The following is a 22,913-nucleotide window of genomic DNA, read 5'->3' on the forward strand; positions in this document are numbered from 1 at the left end:
GACACTGAGAAACAAAAGCCATTTCAGTAGCTTGTTAGAAGGCGACATTGTCAGCATAATATAGAGTGACTTCATAAATAATCTTTATTTCTATTCTGGGGTGTATTCTTCCCTTTAAGAGGTGACAGAATGTAAGAGAGTTAATGACTGAATGAAGATGAATAACAAAGCGGACACACTATCCCATGCTCACCATTGACGCGACTCAGCGTCCAGTTGCGGCGTACATCTAATGGACGGTTGGCCAGCTCGAAGGCGAAGGGTCCAGCGTTAGGGGTCAGGTCGGGGTCACTGGCTGTGATGTTGATGGCGTTCGGATCTGGCTTCTCACACATTTCCACCTCAGGGGGGGACACGTGAGGCGCATTGTCATTTATGTCCAACAGGTACATCTGAAGGGTGCCCGTCCCACTGGCAGGAGGGATACCTGAACACACAGAGTTAAGATGTTCAATATTTGATGTTGTTTTTTTACTTTATTATTTTTTTGACAGTAAAAATGCACAAAACATCTCTTCAACCACATACAGTATAGCTAAAAGCTCATTTCTTACTTTGGCGAAAGTCTTACCCGCCCTCCCCTGCCTCTGATGTTCTTACCCTAACCAACCCAACAGTATTGAGTATTACCCAATCAGCGGCCGAGTGGGCCGGCTCATGCATTTACCACAGTAGGATTTAAAAATGTAGCTTCCTGTGCACCAGTGATGCCACCCTGTTGGCTTAACTTCATAAAGATATGGACATTAGTTTTCTTTATTCGCCTTAAAATTGAGTGTACAAGTTAAAACCCGAGGTAAAACGAAAGTTACGAACGTAACTACGGTTCTATGAATCCTGGATGACCGCCAGAGGCAGTGCTTAACACTGAATGTATTCCGTCTCGCGCATGCGCAGGTCGAATATTTATATCAACAAAGTCACGTGTGACCTCGGATGACCACCGTCATCTATAAGTTCCGGTGTCATCCTGAGCTCAGTCCTATGGAATCTTCTCGCGAGTTCACGGGATTCCGAGTGACCAAGAACTCTGGCGGTCATCCAGGATTCATAGAACCGTAGTTACGTTCGTAACTTTCGTTCTATTTCATCCTTACTGACCGCCAGAGGCAGTGCTTAACACTGGATGACTTATACCAAAAGAGTCACGAGGAAGCACAGTAACTACCCCTTATAGCTCCGGCAGAGAAAATTGGCCAAGAACCCTCCCCAGTGGGTGAGGGTCGGCAACGTTAACTCTGTAGTGTTTGGTGAATGTGCTCGGTGATGCCCATGAGGCCGCCGCACATGTATCCCCCACAGGTACACCACTCAGGCTTGCCCTCGGTGTGGAGACACTCTTGGTAGTGACCCTTCACCCCGGATGGCCGAGCGCAGCCGCTCGCCTTGTATGTATCGGCAATGGCCTCCACTATCCAGTGGGACAGGTGCCGTTTTTCCTTTTTTTCTTAAAAAGGAGCACAGCCCTTCTTAGGCTCACCATAACTGACTATGCAGGCGGTGGCTTCCATATAAGCTCTGAGGGCCCACACTGGGCACAGCAGCCTTGACCTCTCCTCTCCCGATGGGGGAGGGGGGGGTCAACTTTGCCAGCTGGATAGGCCGGTTTATATGTGAACGTATCCACCCCCTTGGGAGAAACACTGCCTTAGGCCAGAAAGTGACACCCAAGCCATCTGAGTTCCACCTCAGACATGATTCTTCCACTGATAGGGCATGCAGCTCGCCCCCACATTGAGCTGAATTGACAGCAAGGAGAAAACCGTCTTGCTGATAGCCATCTAGGCTCCGCCTGTGCCAGGGGTTCAAAAGGACAAGCATAAGCTGTCCAGTACCAAGGGTAGGTCCCATGCAGGGGAGACCGGCCCTTATCCAGGAGAGACTGTAGAAACTCAGTACAGCAGGCACGGGGCGCTGTACTGGGACCTTGTTCTGAGCCGCACACTAGTCGGAGAACAGCTTCCACCTGTTTCTTGTACTGCAGGCAGGTAGACCGCGCACTGGCATTCAGAATAGTCCGTCAGACTGGTTCTATGCAGCCACTCAGCATCCGGTCTGGCCCTCCCGTGACCCCTAATTGAAGGCGGCAGGGATTGGAATGCCAAATCCGACCCTCTAGTTGCGACAGGAGATCCCGCCTGTCGGGGAAGAACTCTGACAAGCTTATAGCAAAAGCAGAGGGACTGGTGGAAAGGCATAAAGAAGATCCTCTGGCCACGTGTGAGCCAGGGCATCTTGACCCAGAGGGCTGGTCCTCTCCGTCAGGGAGACCCAGTGGGGGCAGTGGGTCGACACGTCTGGATGCAGCCGCCACTCTCCCGGTGGAGGCTTGTAACGGAACAGGAAAACCACAACCTTGTTCCATTCTCCTGGTGGGTACATTGCCCACAGGCTGGTCAGGCGAGGGGCCTCCCAAGTCAGAAGGCCACGGTGATCCCCGTAGCAACTTCTGCAGATCTGGTGCCCCATCAATAGTTCATGGGAAATCACAGCAGAGGTGCTGTCCCTTCAAACATGGAAGGAAGTGCTCGAGCGCTAGCTCTAGAACCTGGACCTGCGGTCTTTCAGCAGACAACTGCCCCCAGGCTGTCCCGTTCTGTCACCCTGCACCCGCCTTGAGAGGCAGGTAACTGTTGTGACAATCTCCTGGTGGAATGGAACCGAGCCCCGGGGGCTCGGTTCCATTCCAGGGACACTGGACACTTTCCTGGGACACTGTTCGCCAGATATGCACTCCCTCCATGGGGATAGTGAATAGATGAATAGACACTGTTTCGATAATATTATTGCCCTGTATCTGTGCCACTTGGCATCCAAGTGAAGGCTGTTCAGCCATCCGCACTGGGGCGACAGACAGGCCCTCATAGGGCCACCCTAATGAAGGTTATGCTCTGAGAAGGGCTCAGGTAGCTCCTCTCCCTGTTCACCTTGAGGCCTACCGGGCCACGTGAGAGAAGGCGAGCAGTGTCCTGTGGCGCCTGAAGCCGGGACGGCGCCTAGGTCAGCCAGTCGTCTAAGTACGGCAGTATGTTCACGCCCTGCGATTGCAGGGGGAAAGGACAGCAGTAACACACTGTGGACACCCATGGGAAGATGGGAGAGTCCGAATGGAAGCACCCAGGACCTTTCTGAAAGTTGTGGTGATGCACCCTGGGAACAGGCGTCGATAGACGTGAACCACTCTCCCTTGGAAATCCGCTGATGGGAGAAAGAACCCTGACAGCCGGCCTGGAGACATCTCCTGGCACCCCTGCCGGGGGGGACGGGGACGTAAGTAGGGTTGTATAGGTAGCGGTCCGGCCTCTCAGCAGGACGCCGAGGCCTGTTGCGCTACTAGGGTAAGCTGGAGGCTGAGAAACGGCCTTGTGGGCCAAAAATGGGACCCCTAGGTCTGGGGGTGCAGGCATGTCCCTGCAAAGACCAGAGAACTGCTGCCAGGTCTGGCTAGCTCTAACAGTCCGCTGAAGCGCCTGTACAGCAGCTGACTCGAACAGCTCACCAGGCTCCACTGGACAGTATGGAGGGTCCTCCTACATGTCTCAGATAGGGGTGACTGCGCCAGCCAAACCTGGCGGCGAGTCTGAACCAGGGTGGACATCATACATCCACGTTCCCTCGATATGAGCGCAAACGCCTGCAATGAAGCATCACTGAGCAGAAGCGTCGAAGTAGCCCGCTGCAGAGAATCTGCGAGGGAAAGCATGAGGTGGGAGAGGGAGTTGTCGATACGGTGCACAGCGCTGCTGTGTCCTAAGCCCTGGATAGCAGGTCATCTTTGCCCCGACATTGGGTCGAGGGCACCTGGCATCGGGCCTCAGAGTCTCCTCAGGGGAAACTGATGGACGCCATAGTCGTCTAACTGGCTGGCATACGTGCAAGGCCAGATTTGCCACCTCCTGCATGGTCTGATGTAAGGCGGGAGAGAGCCCTGGTGTCTCCACCATGCACGCAACTCCCTCAGATATTCCTCGGAGGGAGGAACAGAAAAGGTGGTGAGGGCGGGAAGGTGCCTGAAGAAGGCACTCACAGGTGGATGTTCCAGCTGCTGTGTATGCCCGGCGTGCAAGCGCCATACAAATGACCAGGGTAGGTTGGTCTGGATTCAGCTGCCCTGACAGGGGGAGGTAGCCCTCCCGCATCAGGTGTTCCACTTCGGCCAGCCTAGCAGACCTTACTGCTCAAGGCGTGATGCCGCAGGTCCTGCCTGGGTTCTCCCTGCTAGGGCAAGAGGTCAGGGCCGTCCTCCGGCTGAAGAGGAGCTATACAGGTCCTACAGCCGGGAGAGTTTAACATGGCCGCGATTCTGGTGGAACCCTTGTCCCACTAGTTTATGCGGAATTCCAAATCAGTCCGAGCGGGAGCGCTCTGCTGAATGTTAAGAGAACAGGCAGGGGGCAGTCAGTGGCGAGTGATCCTTCGGACACTCTTCCCTTAGCCAGCCGCTGCGGATATTGGTGACCCACCAGTTAGCCTGAGCGAGAGCACTCTGCAACTGTGGAAACAGGTCAGGCAAAGTCCTTATAGTGAGAGGGGCGAGGACACTCTCTAAGCCCACTCTCTTCACTAAGACAGTTGCTGCAGATATTAGTGTCCCCCCAGTTAGCTTGAGCGAGAGCACTCTGTTACCGTAAAAAACGGACAAAACAGAACACAGTCCGTACAGTGAGAGGGGAGCGAGGCCACTCTTCACTAAGATAGTTGCTGCCGATATTGGTGTCCCACCAGTTAGCTTGAGCGAGAGCACTCTGCCACTGTGGAAACAGGTCAGGCAAAGTCCTTATAGTGAGAGGGGCGAGGACACTCTTCACTAAACTAATTGCTGCAGATATTGGTGTCCCACCAGTTAGCTTGAGCGAGAGCACTCTGCCACTGTGGAAACAGGCCAGGCAAGTCCTTATAGTGAGAGGGGAGCGAGGACACTCTTCACTAAGCTAGTTGCTGCAGATATTGGTGTCCCACCAGTTAGCTTGAGCGAGAGCACTCTGCTACTGTGAAAAACTGACAAAAAGAACACAGTCCTTACAGTGAGAGGGGAGCGAGGACACTCTTCACTAAGACAGCTGCTGCAGATATTGGTGTCCCACCAGTTAGCTTGAGCGAGAGCACTCTGCCACTGCGGAACAGGTCAGGAAAACAGTCCTCATAGTGAGAGGGGAGCGAGGACACTCTTCACTCGGATAGTTGCTGCAGATATTGGTGCCCCCCCAGTTAGCTTGAGCGAGAGCACTCTGCTACTGTGAAAACGGACAAAAAAAACCACAGTCCTTACAGTGCGAGGACACTCTCCACTTGGACAGGTGCTGTAACTCTTGGTGTGCTACCAGTTAGCCTGAGCGAGGGCACTCTGCTAACTGATATCCGCCACCGATATGTCCATAATGTTTACAACAATCAATGGACACACCGAGTATTAGCTTAGTCTAGTTAGCCGGAGCGAACTCGACAGCCGTAATGCGTAAAAACCATCAATGGGCACAACCTCAATGTTGATTTAGTATAACTAGCATTCACCGAGTTAGCCTGAGCGAGCACATTCCGCTAACTGTGATCGTTGTAATGCTACAAAGTTGATGGCCACAGCCCCAGTACCAGCTTTGTTTAGCTAGTTTCCCACTGAGTTAACCTGAGCGAGGACGCTCTGTTAACTGTGACAGCTCTGTTAACTGTGACAGCCGTAAGGATACAAAGTTGATGGACGCAGTCCCAGTATCAGCTTTTGTTTAGCTAGTTTCCCACTGAGTTAACCTGAGCGAGGACGCTCTGTTAACTGTGACAGCTGTAAGGATACAAAGTTGATGGCTACAGCCCCAGTATCAGCTTTGTTTAGCTAGTTTTCCACTGAGTTAACCTGAGCGAGGACGCTCTGTTAACTGTGACAGCCGTAAGGATACAAAGTTGATGGACGCAGTCCCAGTATCAGCTTTGTTTAGCTAGTTTCCCCCTGAGTTAACCTGAGCGAGGACGCTCTGTTAACTGTGACAGCACTGTTAACTGTGACAGCCGTAAGGATACAAAGTTGATGGACGCAGTCCCAGTATCAGCTTTTGTTTAGCTAGTTTCACACTGAGTTAACCTGAGCGAGGACGCTCTGTTAACTGTGACAGCTGTAAGGATACAAAGTTGATGGCTACAGCCCCAGTATCAGCTTTGTTTAGCTAGTTTTCCACTGAGTTAACCTGAGCGAGGACGCTCTGTTAACTGTGACAGCCGTAAGGATACAAAGTTGATGGACGCAGTCCCAGTATCAGCTTTGTTTAGCTAGTTTCCCACTGAGTTAACCTGAGCGAGGACGCTCTGTTAACTGTGACAGCTCTGTTAACTGTGACAGCCGTAAGGATACAAAGTTGATGGACGCAGTCCCAGTATCAGCTTTTGTTTAGCTAGTTTCACACTGAGTTAACCTGAGCGAGGACGCTCTGTTAACTGTGACAGCTGTAAGGATACAAAGTTGATGGCTACAGCCCCAGTATCAGCTTTGTTTAGCTAGTTTTCCACTGAGTTAACCTGAGCGAGGACGCTCTGTTAACTGTGACAGCCGTAAGGTTTACAAAGTTGATGGACGCAGTCCCAGCTAGCATCCAAGTTAGCCTGAGTGAAGACACTGCTAACTGCGAATTACGTCAGATGTAAAGATTAAATCTCCATGTACACAACGCCAATGCGGACTAGTGTCTCACAAAGTTTGCCTGAGCAGGAACACTCTGCTAACTGTGATAGCCGTAACACTGTGAAGGGCGGGCCGACAGCGTAATTCTACGCTCTCGTTAGCGCGCCACTCGATTACTAGAGCGGAAGCGCTCTGCCAACCGTGGAACAAACAACTGTTATAGAAAACAATGTTAATCGATCTTACCGATTGCTGTCATCACGACTTAGCTGACCCTTATCAGACTGGTGACGACCGATGATAGGGGCGTCCACCAGTCCGGGGCTCGATGTCCGAACGGCGAACACACCGTTCCCTCCGAAGAGGGACAGCTCGTCGCAGCCTTTGGAGGGCGAGAGAACCGCAACTCCGACCGGTAGTCACAAGGCTACAGCGACGAGCTCTAATATGTCTTGATCGTAGACACATCCTTGTTTAAGCTACCATGGTAGCTAACCTGCGACGCGAGAAGAAAAAAGGACTGAGCTCAGGATGACACCGGAACTTATAGATGACGGTGGTCATCCGAGGTCACACGTGACTTTGTTGATATAAATATTCGACCTGCGCATGCGCGAGACGGAATACATTCAGTGTTAAGCACTGCCTCTGGCGGTCAGTAAGGATGAAATAGAACCTCCTCATTACAGCCCTTAATCAAATCTGTCCTAAATATTGTGATAGAACAAAGTGCCTTTACAACCAAATGGGTCATTACAACCAGAAAGGTTTATGCCCTGGGGTTGATGAATTTAATCTAACCTGAGAGAGGCACAATAGTTACTTGACCCGCCAGATGGTTTGTTACACAGAACCTTCTGAGTAGCCGTCATTGGAAACTGTTTGGAAAAGGTCAGGCACTTTCAGAAATACAGGTGATCTATTTGCAACCAGAAGTGAGACGAGAGGATGGTGCTAAGTACAACCAAGCGCTGAAGAAGACATTTCTAGGTGAGCAAAATGTTACAATTGAAGTTAATGAACTGACAAGACACAGTGAATATGCCAGACCAGACAATGAACTCTCTGGTAGCCACCTGTCAATCACAGTAGCCCCGCCCTAAAGCATCCCCTGCTTTATGGTCTGTGTGACTCTAAATGGACCATAAGTTACTAAATGAACATCATGCTGTATTGAAGAAGACTTGAAACTAGAGATTGAGACATAAACTCATGTTTACAATGTTTACTGAGGTAATAAATCAAGAGAGAAGTAGAGTCATTTTCTATAGACTTCTATACAACCAGAGGAGTCGCCCCCTGGTGGACACTAGAGAGAATGCAAGTTTATGAGACTTCCTCATTGGCTTCACTTTTCAGAACAAGAGGGTGTTGCCTTGCGATATCGTGAGAATCCAGCACAATGGCTCATGCAGTGTCTAAAATGAAAAGGGTCCATCCTCTGTGGAGGATGATCTACTCAGTCAATTTAACGGCTATCAGTCCATTAAACGTACCCCTACTCTAGAGGTCTGGTGACCTTCAAAATCATTCTGAATTCTGTATTTTTCCAATAGTCAACAACTCCTTGGAAAGGAGCCAAACCAACAATGAATGCATCTACCAAGAAGTACTGTGTCTGTACAGGGAAGTCAGAAAGCATTGAGAGACACTAACACATTGCTTTGGTTTAGTATCTTCATTGGATTTGTTGACAATAAGAAACGTATATAGAATATCAACAGCCTTATCCTTTAAGTGAATGTTTATGTCATGTCAGAATACACATATTATGAAGCTAAATTCCCAGTGGAATCTGGGAGGCAGCATACAGGGGAATAATGAACGCTGTAGTTCTTGAAAAAGAATGCATGCAAGCTGCCTAACTTGGGGGTGCCTAGCTTGCGCACCCCCAGGGGTGCGCAAGCTGCCTCTAGGGCAGGCATGTCAAACTCAGTTTGGCTCGGGGGCCGGATCCAGACTTTCTGTTCTCAGGTGGGCCGGATCAGTAAAAGAATGTCAACTCCAAATATTTAGCTTTGTTTTTCAGTACTATGCTTTATCATTCAGCCTACATTTGTAGCCCACCCTACATATTATAATCACGGATGACAAGGGATCTTTTCTAAGCACAACACATTTATTCACAAACAATGGAGAAAAAAATGATTTTCATGTTTGGCTGTGAATGTGTTAACAACTGGTTTATTTGACAGTTGAGTGAATGCAGTTTTACACCTGAACCAACTCACCACACTAAACAAACTCAAGTGGGAGCTATGAAAAAAATATTTTTGCCTTATATGTCATACTGCTTTGAAATAAATAAAATACAAAATAAAAGTTATAGCAGTGCATGGGCAATAAGATTACATCAGATCAAACTGTAGGCTCTGAAGATGAGAATATACTGCACAATATTAATTGTCTTTATGAAACCAGATTAATCTTATTTTTTAATTATCTGTATTCATGAGTGCAAACAAATTTCGTGTCATCACAACTTTCTCTCTCTCTCACTGTACTCCTGCAGTCTACTTGCTGCTGCTGGCTCCTGAAACTTGGCATATTTTTGCCTTCACAAGTGCATCGATGTTTGTCATGGAATTTTGTGGCAACACCTGCCTTTCTCCCGACCATTGATGGCGCACCGTCGGTAGCCAGGCTCACGGCACGGGACCAGTCCGCTCCCACCTTGTCCAGCGCTCCAACGAGAGCGCTGAAAATGTCATCTGCTGTTGTGGTGTCATTCATGGGCAACAATTCAAGCAGCTCCTCGGTGATGGTCAAAGTTTCATCAACACCTCTAATGAATATGGCCAGTTGAGCAATATCTGTGACATCGGTGCTCTCATCTATTGCAATTGAAAATGCGATAAATGACTTGATTTTCTCTTTCAGTTGGCTGCTCAAGTCACTTGAGAGAGCTGTCACCCGATCTGCGACAGTGTTCCTCGTTAGACTGATATTGGCAAAGGCAGGTCGCTTTTCAGGGCACACGACTTCTGCAGCCTTCAGCATGCATGTTTTTACAAACTCCCCATCAGAAAACGGCTTGGATGCCTGCACCAGCTCGTTGGCAATAATGTAGCTGGCTCTTACAGCCCCATCAGAGATATCGCGGCTGCGCGTAAAAGTAGACTGCTGTTTCTTCAGACCAGCGACCAATTTGTTTATCTCGTCTTTCCTTATTTGTCCTTTCAAGTGGTCATACTTTTCTTTATGAAGAGTCTCATAGTGGCGCTTAATATTAAACTCTTTGAACACTGCAATAGGCTGATTACATACCAGGCACACCGGTGTTGCATTCACTTCTGTGAATAAGTAATTCTCAGTCCATTTTTCCTGGAAAACTCTGCACTCCGTGTCCACTTTTCTTTTTTTTGACAGTGCCATTTTGGGAAGGGTGTGTTGACAAGTGTGTTAGTGGTGAATGGTGAAGCAAGATTGCCGGTTAGTTTTTACCTGGACACATCAGGGGGCGGTGCCGCATGCTGGACGTGAGCTCCTTTACATTTGCTGCCCTCTAGTGGCCGGGGGGAGCATTTGATTTGTATTTATTATTTTAAAAAATCACAACTTTTGATAGAAATGAGCTAGAGACTCGCTTTTTTTTTGACATTCTCAGAAATTTATGCCGGGCCGGATTAAATCATCCAACGGGCCAGGTCCGGCCCGCGAGCCGTATGTTTGACATGCCTGCTCTAGGGGGTGCGCGAGAGGAAAAATGTAATGGCTGTGCAGTCCTGTCTCCTAAAAATGACGTTCCCCCAAAACTAAAATGCATTCTCAATTACGTTTGACCACGAACGTATTTTCTCCCTGATTACGTTTGTGTTTGACGTATTACAAATACGTTTCTCATCAACATATCTTTGCTGTACTCTCGTCTTTATTATTTTTCTGTGATCTGCCTTGCCTCTACCCCGCCACCCACGAGTTGTTGCCCCGTGGCCTGTTCCGAGGGCTGACAGACCTGGCGATCGGGTGCCTCGTGGCGGGGGCGGCTGGAGACCTCGCGTCCCGGCGCCAACGAGTGAGCGCCCGCCACTCGGAACCATAAAACCAAGTCCCGGATTTCACCCGGGGGACATTCTGGAGGTATTGTGACCGGGTGATGTGCCTCGTTGCTGGGGAGGTGCGTGTGTGTATGAGCGCATTTCTGACAGGCGGCGTGTTGTGGTAGTATTCTGACCGCGTAATAGGGAGAAGGAGAGGCGGTGGTGGAGAGGGAACAAAATGTTAAAGAGATGGTGGAATGTATGATTGGAGAGAGAGAAGCAAACAAGTTGGACGTGATCCCGCGTCCAACAACACTGTGTCGCCGCATCGATGCTTTGTCCGAAGACATCCTGGCTACATTAGTCGGTCGCGTGAAGAAGAGTGAGTTTTACTCTCTGCAAGTAGACGAGTCTACAGATGTGGCCAATCTGGCCAATCTTCTGGTGTACGTCCGGCACCTTTTCGAAGGCACGGTGCAGGAAGAGTTTTTGATCTTGTAAAGAAACGCCACGCGCGAGCAAACTGTTCTCTCATTAGTCCGATTTGTATGCTCTGTTGCTTTTTTTTTTTAAGGTGTGTGTGTGTGGGGGGGGGGGGGATTGGGGGTGTGTGAACCCGGTCGGGATGTAGAAGGGGGTGCATGGCCTAAAAAGTTTGGGAACCGCTGAACTGGAGTATGCTCAGCAATAGTAGGTGACCGGTGCACATATGGTGACCGCTGAAAAACTGCAGACGTGTAACCTCTTGCACAGGCTTGCGTGGGTTTGTCTTTGTGTCCAAGTGTGCATGTGTATTTTTTTTTTATACCAGTGATCTTCTTTGCAAAGCACGTGTGCTCATCAAAGGTCGAAAATGTGCTGAGACAGTGAGTTAGCAGGAAGCTGGGAACACAGTCTCTGGGTGGAGAGTGTGCAGGGTGGAGTGGATGCTGAATGACATTCCTCTTGAACAATTTCCCACTCTGAACAGAGGATCCCCCTTTATTCTGTGGCTATAAAGCACTGTTGTGATCAGGGAAAGAGCAAGACTTTGGGAACGATGTATTAAATAGGCAGAAAAAACATCTCCATTAGAAATCAATGGGAATACTGTGTCCAGAAGACTGTCAGTGTATCCCTACAAGCCTTTCCTAATCATCACATTTGATTACGGGAATACAGAATGGAAATGTAATTAATTAAAGGTGGACAATACAATCTGTTGTCTACAGGAAGGACATGTCATGTCAGACATGTCAGTCAGTAGCCAAACTAAGCCCAAATATGCCATGCTCAACAGGGGTGTGCCTCAAACACAAGACAGTCTATTCCTCCCATGGGAAAAGATGTGTGTGTGTGTGACACGAGCAACATTAAGGTGTTGTGTAATACAAGGTTGATGTGACATGATACTGTTCATTACCGCTAAAATCATAGATTGTATGTATAGATGGACGACGCAGCTCCACTTCCTCCCACCGTACAAAAGGGAAGCCCAAATATCCCGGAGAGAGGCGCTGCCATCTTGTACTTTTGAAGTCATTTGGAGCCAGAGTATCCAGCTGTGATCGGGTCCCTGCCCAGACACCCCGAGCACTGCAGCAGCTCGTTAGCGTTAGTCACCTTGCTGCTACATTAGCTCCATGGAGGCCGTTTGGCTCAAAGACACAACACCTGAACTTAATATCTCTGTGAATACATTCAGGATGAAAGTGATGCATGTTCTATGACACAGCTCATGATTCTTCTTTCACACGACGGTCCTACAGCTCTGGCTAACCTCACTAAGTCAGTGCAAATGTTGCTCAGCTAGCTAGCAACACAGTAGTTGGCTGTATGAACCGTAGGCCAAAACGCCCCAAACGAACTTTGCCGAAAAAATGGCGTGACGCTGTGGCGCGATAGCCTATCAGCGTTGAGTTGCTCCCCCTGTCATCACTGGCTTCCTGCCGTTGTTGAATCAGGAAATAAATCCTGTCGCCGTCTGTGTTCACCCAGAGCTCTACGATACCTCATATCAATAGAGACCGGACCAAACTATGTGTATACATGTGTGTGTGTAAACCATACGGTACAAACAATGAATAGACGCTGCCGTATTTACGTCTACATTATGTTATTGAGTGTTGGTGGAGCTGCTACGATGTTAGCATAGCCTAGCACCGATCCATCAGTGCTCCATTGAGAAGACCAGTAACCTACAAATCGGCATCATTACGTAGTTATTTCCCTTTTTGTCGGTTTATTGCCGTTGAATCACAGCCAAATCAGTTTATTTAGTGTTCCTACAGCTGTAGTAAACAGCGACGTGTAGCTTGCTAGACAGTGAATACAGCTCGATACAATCCACGGAGCTCCTCTGAACAATATTATGAACCAGACATGACGGCGTTTAGTTTCCCGGGATATCTGTGACTTCCACAACACGTACTAAGCAGAAATATAGGTTATTGTTTCCATGGTTGATGGCGGACAGTTGAACAGCTTCCAGGGCAATAAGCCCCGCCCCCTCTCCAGCGTGATTCACGCGAATGAACAGAAATGGTCCCCGGCGAGACCGGCGGCGCCAATGACGCTTCATTATGGTGTGAACACGGCATAATGAAGTGGAAAAATAAAACCAATACCTTCATCAAGTAAAGACATTTTCAAGTCGCAATGTGATCACAAAACACATTCCTCTTGCAGCCAAAATGTAAACATCAGGTATTATTCTGAAAAAGAAGAGAAGATTTGTCTTTGGAGATTTTATAGAAATGCTCCTTTGGTTTGAAAAGCATCTGAGTGGGCGGGCTGGATATGTTTGATTGACAGCCAAGCCTTCAGGGGCAGCGAGACATTACAAACAAACTTGTGCAACAAAAATGTAGCTCACAAGCCAAAAACGGAAAGCTTTTCATTTGAAGTGGCACCGAGTAAGGACCACAGCGTTTAGCATTCAAATGTGCTTCAGCTGACCCCTTAGCGATGTGGCCTGCAAGCTGACATGAAGTGTGCACTCTTCTTTGTGGGATGCTTGTTTGGGCGCTCTTTGAGCGAGACACTATTCAGACCACGACGTGTCCTTGTGAGTAGAGCAGAAAGAGAGATACTCGCTGGAAGGTTCATGTGGATGGTAACTGTAACTCGAAGCATTTTCTTTGAGTTGAGTCTGCAGTCTGGCTGTGCGGAAGAGTCAGCGGCACATAATCAGACAACCAGCTGCATTCTGACTAGTTCATGCACAAACGGAAAATCCAAAAATACATCCACTTCTCCCTTTTGGAGCCTGAATTTATTTTCTTGTCTTTGAGGATTACAGTGCATGTCATCTACAGAGCACATCTGTGGAGAGAGAAGATGCCGTTCTATTCCAGATGGCATGTGGAGGTTTCCCAGCAGCGCTGAGGTTAGGGTTGGGTACCGAAACTCTGTGCCAATATGGAACCGGTTCCTATAGGTCCGGTATCTACCGGACCGAAACGCAACGCAGATTTCGGTGCTTCCTTTCGGTGCCTGAGCCGATTGAAATACTTTTTTTACACTACTCTGATGACTCCGTCCTGGCAGCAGGACTCGGTCCTCCGCTCCTCACTCACAGTATTATTACAACGGGGTACGTAGCGCTGCCGCTCATAAGCACAACACAGGCACGCCAAAGCTTCTTCTTCTCCTTTGAGGTGTAGTGGCGGTTGGCAAACGACGAATTGGCGCATTACCGCCACCAACTGGTAAAATAAAATAAGGCATGAGACGTGTAGTATTTTGCCAGAGAAGAAAAATATGCTCATATTTCTGCAAAATAATTGCTGAAGTTTGAAGCTGTAGTGTGTGTACAGAGTGTGTGTGTTTTGTATTTATTTATATTTATTTAAGTATACTGTAAACTGTTAACAGTTAACATATTGTTCATAGTTAAAGTTTGAAGCTGTAGTTTGAAGCCAAATGTTTTGTATTTATTTATATTGATAGTATACTTTAAACAGTTAATATAGTGTTCAATTTGAAGAAAAAAGTATCGGTTCAGGCACCGTTTAGGCACCGGTATCGTTTTAAAAGTATCGTTTTAGCACCAGTATCGGAAAAAACCCAAACGATACCCAACCCTAGCTGAGGTTCATGGCATGTTTCTAGTAGTGAGCTACTTTAGCAGGTAGTGCAACTTAACTATATTTGATCTTCTCTTGAAGAAACAAAATGCTTAGAAATCATTTTCTTTTCATAATTGTGGTCGAACTATGACACAGTAGGTGACTCATGAAGTGAGACAGCCTCCATGTGTCAAAGGTCAACTTCTCTCTGGGGCTTTCAAATGGAAATGTCTTCTGGTGCATTAGTAGAGAACAGTGATGTAGAATACCAAAGTAAGCTAATCAATAAGGTTATGAATAATTTGAACACTAGCACTAGCTGAGTCAACGTTAAGTGCAGCAAAATGACTGTTTTAGTCAATGGAGTCCGGTCGCTTTGAAGAGAGATGATGGCTTCAGCTACCAGATGAAAGGCTGTGTGATGTAGAGGTTGAGCAGCTGTGGACGGGAGCAGCAGAGAACATGTTTCAGCCACCAAATAAATCTCAATGTGTTGAAATGGACACTATATTTAGAATATCTTTACCGCTTTCCCTTGCCGTCAGACGACCATTTCTGATGTGAAACGCAAGCCGTTACATCACCCTCTTTACACGAGACATCATTGACAAAAACAATAATTTAGCTTATCTTCCGTGCCAATACTTTGCTTGGCTCATCGTGTTTTGACAGTAAAACATGTACTTCAACCAGAATGTCAATTTTAGGATTTGAAAAGATAAGGAACACCTCAGTGGTCCATGACAACACTATTAGGTAGTGGTGGAGCTTCCTACTTTCAATAGAGCAGTGTTCACAAGTGTTGTGTTGTGAAGATTAGCTCATAGCTTCACTAGCTACCGATTCAAGTAACACTGCAGACACTCTGCAGAAGCCGGACGTTACAACCAGCACCACAGCAAGTACTGAAAGAGCACCGAGGCAGTCAACACAGTCCACCTGTGTGTGTGTGTGTGTGACTGCAGGACACCAATGCAGCGCCGGCGTCTCACCGTTATCAGAGGCCATGAAGGTGACATTGTAGAGGTTGTTCTTGACGTAGGGAGACTCTCTGTCAAGGATGGCGATGGTGGAAATGCGTCCGTTAACCAGGTCAATCTCCAGCCAGTTAGCGGGGTCGTACATCTTGGAGTACCTGGGGGGGGGGGGGAAGAGACAGAGAGAGAGAGAGAGAGACAGAGACAGAGAGAGAGAGAGAGACAGAGACAGAGAGAGAGAGAGAGAGAAAGAGAGAGAGAGAAAGAGAAAGAGAGAGAGAGAGAGAGAGAGAGAGAGAGAGAGAGAGAGAGAGAGAGAGAGAGAGAGAAAGAGAGAGAGAGAGAGACAGCGACAGAGAGAGAGAGAGAGAGAGAGAGAGACAGAGACAGAGAGAGAGAGAGAGAAAGAGCGAGAGAGAGAAAGAGAGAGAGAGCGAGAGAGAGAGAAAGAGAGAGAGAGAGAAAGAGAGAGAGAGAAAGAGAGAGAGAGACAGAGAGAGAGAGAGAGAGAGAGCGAGAGAGCATGAGAAACCACCACAGAGGCTTCTTTATCTGCCTCCCTGGCTTCAGGCCAAGCAGCTACTGGGGAGCTGATATATGGAGGCTGCAGCACTCTCACTCATTTATTCTCACTGGAGATGATTCCACCTTTAACAGATTTGAAAATCACATCAAAAATACATTTGTCAGTGGAAATGTGTTGTATATGTTCTGGACTAGAAGCAGAATGAAGCTCGGCAAATCCCTGTGACTTACTGATGAAATGTTTTGTATCTAACAGAATGTCGTTCTGCATCTGCATAGTGGTAACATCTGCATAGTGGTAACATCTGCATAGTGGGAACATCTGCATAGTGGTAACATCTGCATAGTGGGAACATCTGCATAGTGGTAACATCTGCATAGTGGGAACATCTGCATAGTGGTAACATCTGCATCGTTGGAGCAGCAGATAGAGTCACGTGTCAAACGGGGCACACAGTCGAGCAATATTGTGAATAAACAGGAAAATAGCACAGCTTCCCACAAAGGTGAGCAGAGCTGCCAACAAGCCGGCGCAAACCGCCCCGTGAATAGGGAAACATTGTTCATTTGTCATGTTTTAATTGGAGAGATAAAGAGTTGAAAGGCACGGCTGTGAATACATGTCAGAGCAGCACCAACCGCAGAATACAAAGCAACAGAAAGGAAGAACGCTCTCCCTGGCCCTCACTACGGCTTACAACACGCTCGCTTTATGAGTGCGCGCATGTATGTGTGTGTACGTGCCTTTGTATGTTTTTGTGAACACAGAGTGCATCCACCATTGTTGCTAGGCTACAAAGACTTCAGCACTAGATTTAGAAACAAATAGTGGGATGTAAAAGGAAGAAGGGATGGGGACAAAAAGCAGCAGCAGTGGTGCAGGCGCTCTGGTCTGGTTGGTGCTGAGCTGGTGGCTAATAAGTGCTGCAGGAGCCAGAGAGACACACATTCAGACAGTCGAGATGTTTGTAGCAGGAAACATACAGCCGTCTTTACAGCTCTTTATCTCAAAATGGTGCTGCGGCTGAGAACAGTCTGCCGCCCTCGCTAATTGAGAAGGCAGAAAATTCTCCCTGCTCAGCAAATATGAGGGGAAATATCAACACAGCAGAATACTAATCAGGCTGTACCTCTAAAAACAGGCAATCCAACATCACATTCACTTCACGTGGTTATTGGTCAGCTGTGTATTGTCAGTGTTGCAGTGCTCGAGATCAGAATTGACCGCATTTTGACTCGTCTTGGTCTCAGACAAAGACGACTCAGGGTTTTATTTCAAGATAACCGCAGTGCGGGGATATCACTATATTGCCTCCACATTGTCTGATTTATCTGTTAACATCAAACTGAGTGCTCACAGAAAACAAAATTCATACCTATAAAATTCACCTCTGCATTGTCTTTTGACTACTTATCAAGACATTTCTTTCCAGTACACTGATAGATAAACATGTACAGTATATATGGTGATAAAAGAGGTGAATGAAGAGGACTCTTCAGAGGTCTTCAGAGGTTTTGTGGGAATGTGGATCTTTCAGATCAGTTTGAGGAATGCCCGTGGTTCACATCTTCCAACATCATATTATACAGTTTGGGTTTTGCACTGGTCTGGTCTTCGTCTTGACTTGGTCTCAACCCCTCAAAGTCTTGGTCTTGTCTCGGTCTCGATACACTCTGGTCTTGGTTATGACGTGGTCTCGGTTTAGGTGGTCTTGACTACACCACTGTCTATCGCCTTCACAGCTCTAACTCACGCCGCATCCTACAGATCAGCGCTCTCTCAGCCCTGAAGTGACTCGATGTAAAAAAGGTCAGTGATGGATGGTTTTTCATTCTGCCTTTGAGTATGGCTGTTCGGAACAGCTATAAATACTACTACAACAGTATAAGACAACTGGTTATTTCCTAGAATAACCCGACCAACCCCAATTTATCATTTATCCAATCAACCAACCAACTAACCAACCAACCAACCGTCCCACCCACCAACCAACCATTCAACTAACCTACCAACCAAGTAACCCACCAACAAACTAACCCTCACACCCACCAATCATTCAACTAACCTACCAACCAACTAACCCACCAACAAACCAACCCTCCCACCCACCAACCATTCAACTAACCCACCAACCAACTAACCCACCAACAAACCAACCCTCCCACCCACCAACCATTCAACTAACCTACCCACCAACAAACCAACCCTCCCACCTACCAACCCTCCCACCCACCAACCATTCAACTAACCTACCAACCAACTAGCCCACCAACAAACCAACCCTCCCACCCACCAACCATTCAACTAACCCACCAACCAACCAACCCTCCCACCCACCAACCATTCAACCAACTAACCCACCAACAAACCAACCCACCAACAAACCAAAACCATTCAACTAACCCACCAACCAACCAACCCTCCCACCAACCATTCACCTAACCTACCAACCAACTAACCCACCAACAAACCAACCCTCCCACCCACCAACCATTCAACTAACCCACCAACCAACCAACCCTCCCACCCACCAACCATTCAACTAACCTACAAACCAACCAACTAACCCACCAACAAACCAACCCTCCCACCCACCAACCATTCAACTAACCCACCAACAAACCAACCCTCCCACCCACCAACCATTCAACTAACCTACCCACCAACAAACCAACCCTCCCACCAACCAACCCTCCCACCCACCAACCATTCAACTAACCTACCAACCAACTAGCCCACCAACAAACCAACCCTCCCACCCACCAACCATTCAACTAACCCACCAACCAACCAACCCTCCCACCCACCAACCATTCAACCAACCCACCAACCAACTAACCCACCAACAAACCAACCCACCAACAAACCAAAACTATTCAACTAACCCACCAACCAACCAACCCTCCCACCAACCATTCACCTAACCTACCAACCAACTAACCCACCAACAAACCAACCCTCCCACCCACCAACCATTCAACTAACCCACCAACCAACCAACCCTCCCACCCACCAACCATTCAACTAACCTACAAACCAACCAACTAACCTACCAACAAACCAACCCTCCCACCCACTAACCAATCAACCAAACAATCAACCAACCATTTTCAATATCTTAGGTAAATACGTTCCGACCAAGCAGTGTTACATTTGGAAAACATCTCTAGCTTAGTTTAACATAGTTATGTTCAAGTTCAACAAACCATACTTGGAAGAGGTATTTGTCACATTTTTATCATTTGTTTACTTAATAGTAAATAGCAATTTAAGCCCTACAGGGGTCATTAAGGTGTCTTTGTCACTGATGATATTCTAGGCAAAACAAATGATGTTCTCAAATAGTTTTTATCCAAAGAGCACTTGAAATGATGATGAGTAAAGTGGATGTGACAGCAGAGCATTTAGAGACAATATACTTATAACTCAGTAAACAGTTAGCTCAGAAACTTTAACCTCCAATTTACCAAATTACTTTTGTGATTCCATCCATTCATCCATAAAAGACCTTTTTTTCGTGACATACTAACAAATGTTAGCACTGAGTCAAGATATTGAAGAGGCTTGTTGGTCGCTCCACTAATTGTTCCTGTTGTCGTGTTAGCGAATGTTCCCAAACGAGGAAGTCAAGAACAGGCTATGACACCTCCAACAGTCACAGAGAATGGCTTTATGCTAATTCTACCTTTCATCTAATCACAGCGTTCCAGCTACATGAAGACGTGCACTGTATGAATAGATTAAACCAGTGATTCTCAACTGGTGGGTCGCGACCCAAAAGTGGGTCGCGGACCCGTTTTCAGTGGGTCGCGGGCCTTTGCCTGACAAAAAAAAAAGAAGAAAAAAAAAAAAAAAAAAGAAATTCAGATTTTATTTTGAAGGCCATTTTTTTTATGCAGCGGAATTATTCCAGCATTTACGGGACTTGTTCAGCGGTGCAGGAAAAACACGACCAATGCGTTGTGAATCACATCACGTGAATATATATGAGTATTCTGACAATTTTCCTGACTCAGTGAGATGTACACACACCGTGACACACGGGGAGAGACGAGGATACAGAGACAGAGCAGGACTGTTGAGGTGTGGGTTGTGAAAGTCAAATCATAGGACGATCTCCAAAAGAGAGAAATGTCCAGAGAGACCAGAGTCATTAGACTCTGACTGGATAGACTCATAGAGGTGAATTCTTCAAACACTAATTTCTCTTTTTGGAAGATGAGAAAAATATAATATTGTGGCTTTTTCACTTCACCCTGAATGAACTGAATTTAAAGCTGCAGGACAATTCAGTGAAAATAAGTTTTCTAAATTGAATTTCGTTGCGTAATTTATTTTTTAATCCAGTCGTTATTTTACTTGAAATGAGAAGAACATGTATTCATGTATTTATAATCCATCCAGTTAAATTTGAAAAATGAGAATAATATTTGCTAAAATATAATTGATGTGTACTTTCTTTATTTGATTTGACAGTTGTTTACTACACAGAGACGTTACTACTACTAGACTTCTTGAATATAGATATACCCAAATTATATATATACATACACATACATATATATATATACATATACATTAGTGGTGTCACGGATCACGGATCGATTCGTGATCCGTTCGGATCAGCCCTCAGGGTTCGGATCACTCGTGAACCACGGATCAATAGTCTTATTTTAAATTTATTTTTTACAGTGTAATCATCATAGTGTGTAATGAAGTTCTACTGCTGCTGTTCCTTTTCAAGTAACAAGTCCCCGAATATCAATGCAGAGTGTCAGTGAACAGATATGAAGCAGGAGTGTGTTCAGTGAACGGAGCAGCTTAGAAGCATTTAACGGTGACATCATGGCGAGCGGAGGAACGTCAGAAGCCGCGGCGTCATTTAAGTCGCAAGTTTGGGAACATTTTGTCTTCCCTGTAACGTATAATGACGGATGAGGGTGGTGGACAAAGCGTTACGGTATGTAGGCGTTATTTAAAGAGAGACACACGACAACGGCAAAACATCGGCATGTCCACACATATGAAGAGACACCATCCCGTCTGTCAGCGACGGGGACACTCCGGTGTAGAAAACAAAGGATTTCTAAATCTGGTTAAAATGCTTGAGCCACGCTACGAAATCCACTCACGCACCCACTTCAGTGTGAAGCTGTTCCAGACCTCTATGAGAAGGAAAAGACTGTAGAGACCGCTTTCACCACGGCGGAGTGATTCTTAGTCCGGCGCTGTAGACACGCCCCCTCTGTGAGAGTCACACAGACACACACACCTGGGGCAGGTGCTGTAGACACGCCCCCTCTGTGAGCGTCACACAGACACACACCTGGGGCAGGCGCTGTAGACACGCCCCCTCTGTGAGAGTCACACAGACACACACCTGGGGCAGGTGCTGACAGAAGCATCAGAGTGAAGCTAGACAGGCCCAATAATATTCCAGTCACCACAGAAAGGTCGACCCTCTCCCCAGACAATGGAGATATTCTCATCTTTTTGAAAATAATGTCACAGTAATGCTGCGTTCACACCGGTTGCATTGATTTTTTGACGCACTGCACAATCGCGTCCAACGCGCCGCCGGTCGTGTTCACACCAAACGCCGCAAAATCTCATAGCGCCGGAGAGGGGGCGTGGTTTATCGTCCTGGAAGCCGTTCACCTGGCCGCCATTTCTTTCCGCTGTCAACCGTGAAAGGAATAAGGACGTGTTTGTACGTGTTTTGTACGTGTTGTGGAAGTCCCTCAAACATCGGAATGCCAAACGCCGTCATGTCTGGTTCATAATATTGTTCAGAGGAGCTCCGTGGATTGTATCGAGCTGTATTCACTGTCTAGCAAGCCACCGGTCGCTGTTTACTACAGCTGTAGGAACACAAAATAAACTGATTTGGCTGTGATTCAACGGCAATAAACCGACAAAAAGGGACTCCGAAATAACTACATAATGATGCCGATTTGTACTTGTCTTCTCCGACAAAAAGGGACTCCGAAATAACTACGTAATGATGCCGATTTGTAGGTTACTGGTCTTCTCAATGGAGCTCTGATGGATCGGTGCTAGGCTATGCTAACATCGTAGCAGCTCCACCAGCACTCAATAACGTCACGTAGACGTAAATACGGCAGCGTCTATTCATTGTTTGTACCGTATGGTTTACACACATACACACATGCATACACATACTTTGGTCCGGTCTCTGTTGATATGAGGTATCGTAGAGCTCTGGGTGAACACAGACGGCTACAGGATTTATTTCCTGATTCAACAACGGCAGGAAGCCAGTGATGACGGGGGGAGCAACTCAACGCTGATAGGCTATCGCGCCACAGCGTCACGCGATTATTTCGCTGAAGTTGAAAAATTTCAACTCGCGCGTTGGCGATTTTGCGGCGTCCAACGCGTCCACCGCGTCCACCGCACTGCAATAACGCGTCCAACGCGCCATCGCAAAATCGCGGCGCGCCAGTCTCATCGCGTCTGTGCATAGACTTTGTATGTAATCTCGACGCGCGTCAAAAAATTAACGCGACCGGTGTGAACGCAGCATAATGGTAAACATTATTGTGTATTTGAATGACCTGACAGGAAGTAAACACAGACCCAAGTTGTTGCTGAGCAGTTCAGTTCAGTGTAAACAGTGGAAGCTAGCTCACTGGCTGTTTCTTTCTTTCAGTATTGATGAAAGGACGAGGATATCAACATACCTCATGTTGCACTTAAACTTAACAGAATTCTTGAATGTATTGTTTTTATTTATTTATTTCATTTAGTTTC

At 47.1% G+C, this 22,913-nt stretch overlaps 1 protein-coding gene across 1 annotated transcript in view; it reads right to left on the reverse strand.

Moving 5' to 3' along the window:
- The window catches only part of LOC306776223 (cadherin-2-like), a 111,398-nt gene that overhangs the window by 19,450 nt on the left and 69,035 nt on the right, over positions 1-22,913 (reverse strand). Inside the window, exons 11-12 of the mRNA XM_079266842.1 lie at positions 15,629-15,771; positions 194-427 (exon numbers count right to left, since the gene is read on the reverse strand). Coding sequence (XP_079122968.1) covers positions 194-427; positions 15,629-15,771 — 377 coding nt within the window. The remainder of the gene's footprint in view (positions 1-193; positions 428-15,628; positions 15,772-22,913) is intronic.

This window comes from Melanostigma gelatinosum (assembly GCF_949748355.1).
Source record: "Melanostigma gelatinosum genome assembly, chromosome: 4".
Classification (NCBI taxonomy): domain Eukaryota; kingdom Metazoa; phylum Chordata; class Actinopteri; order Perciformes; family Zoarcidae; genus Melanostigma; species Melanostigma gelatinosum.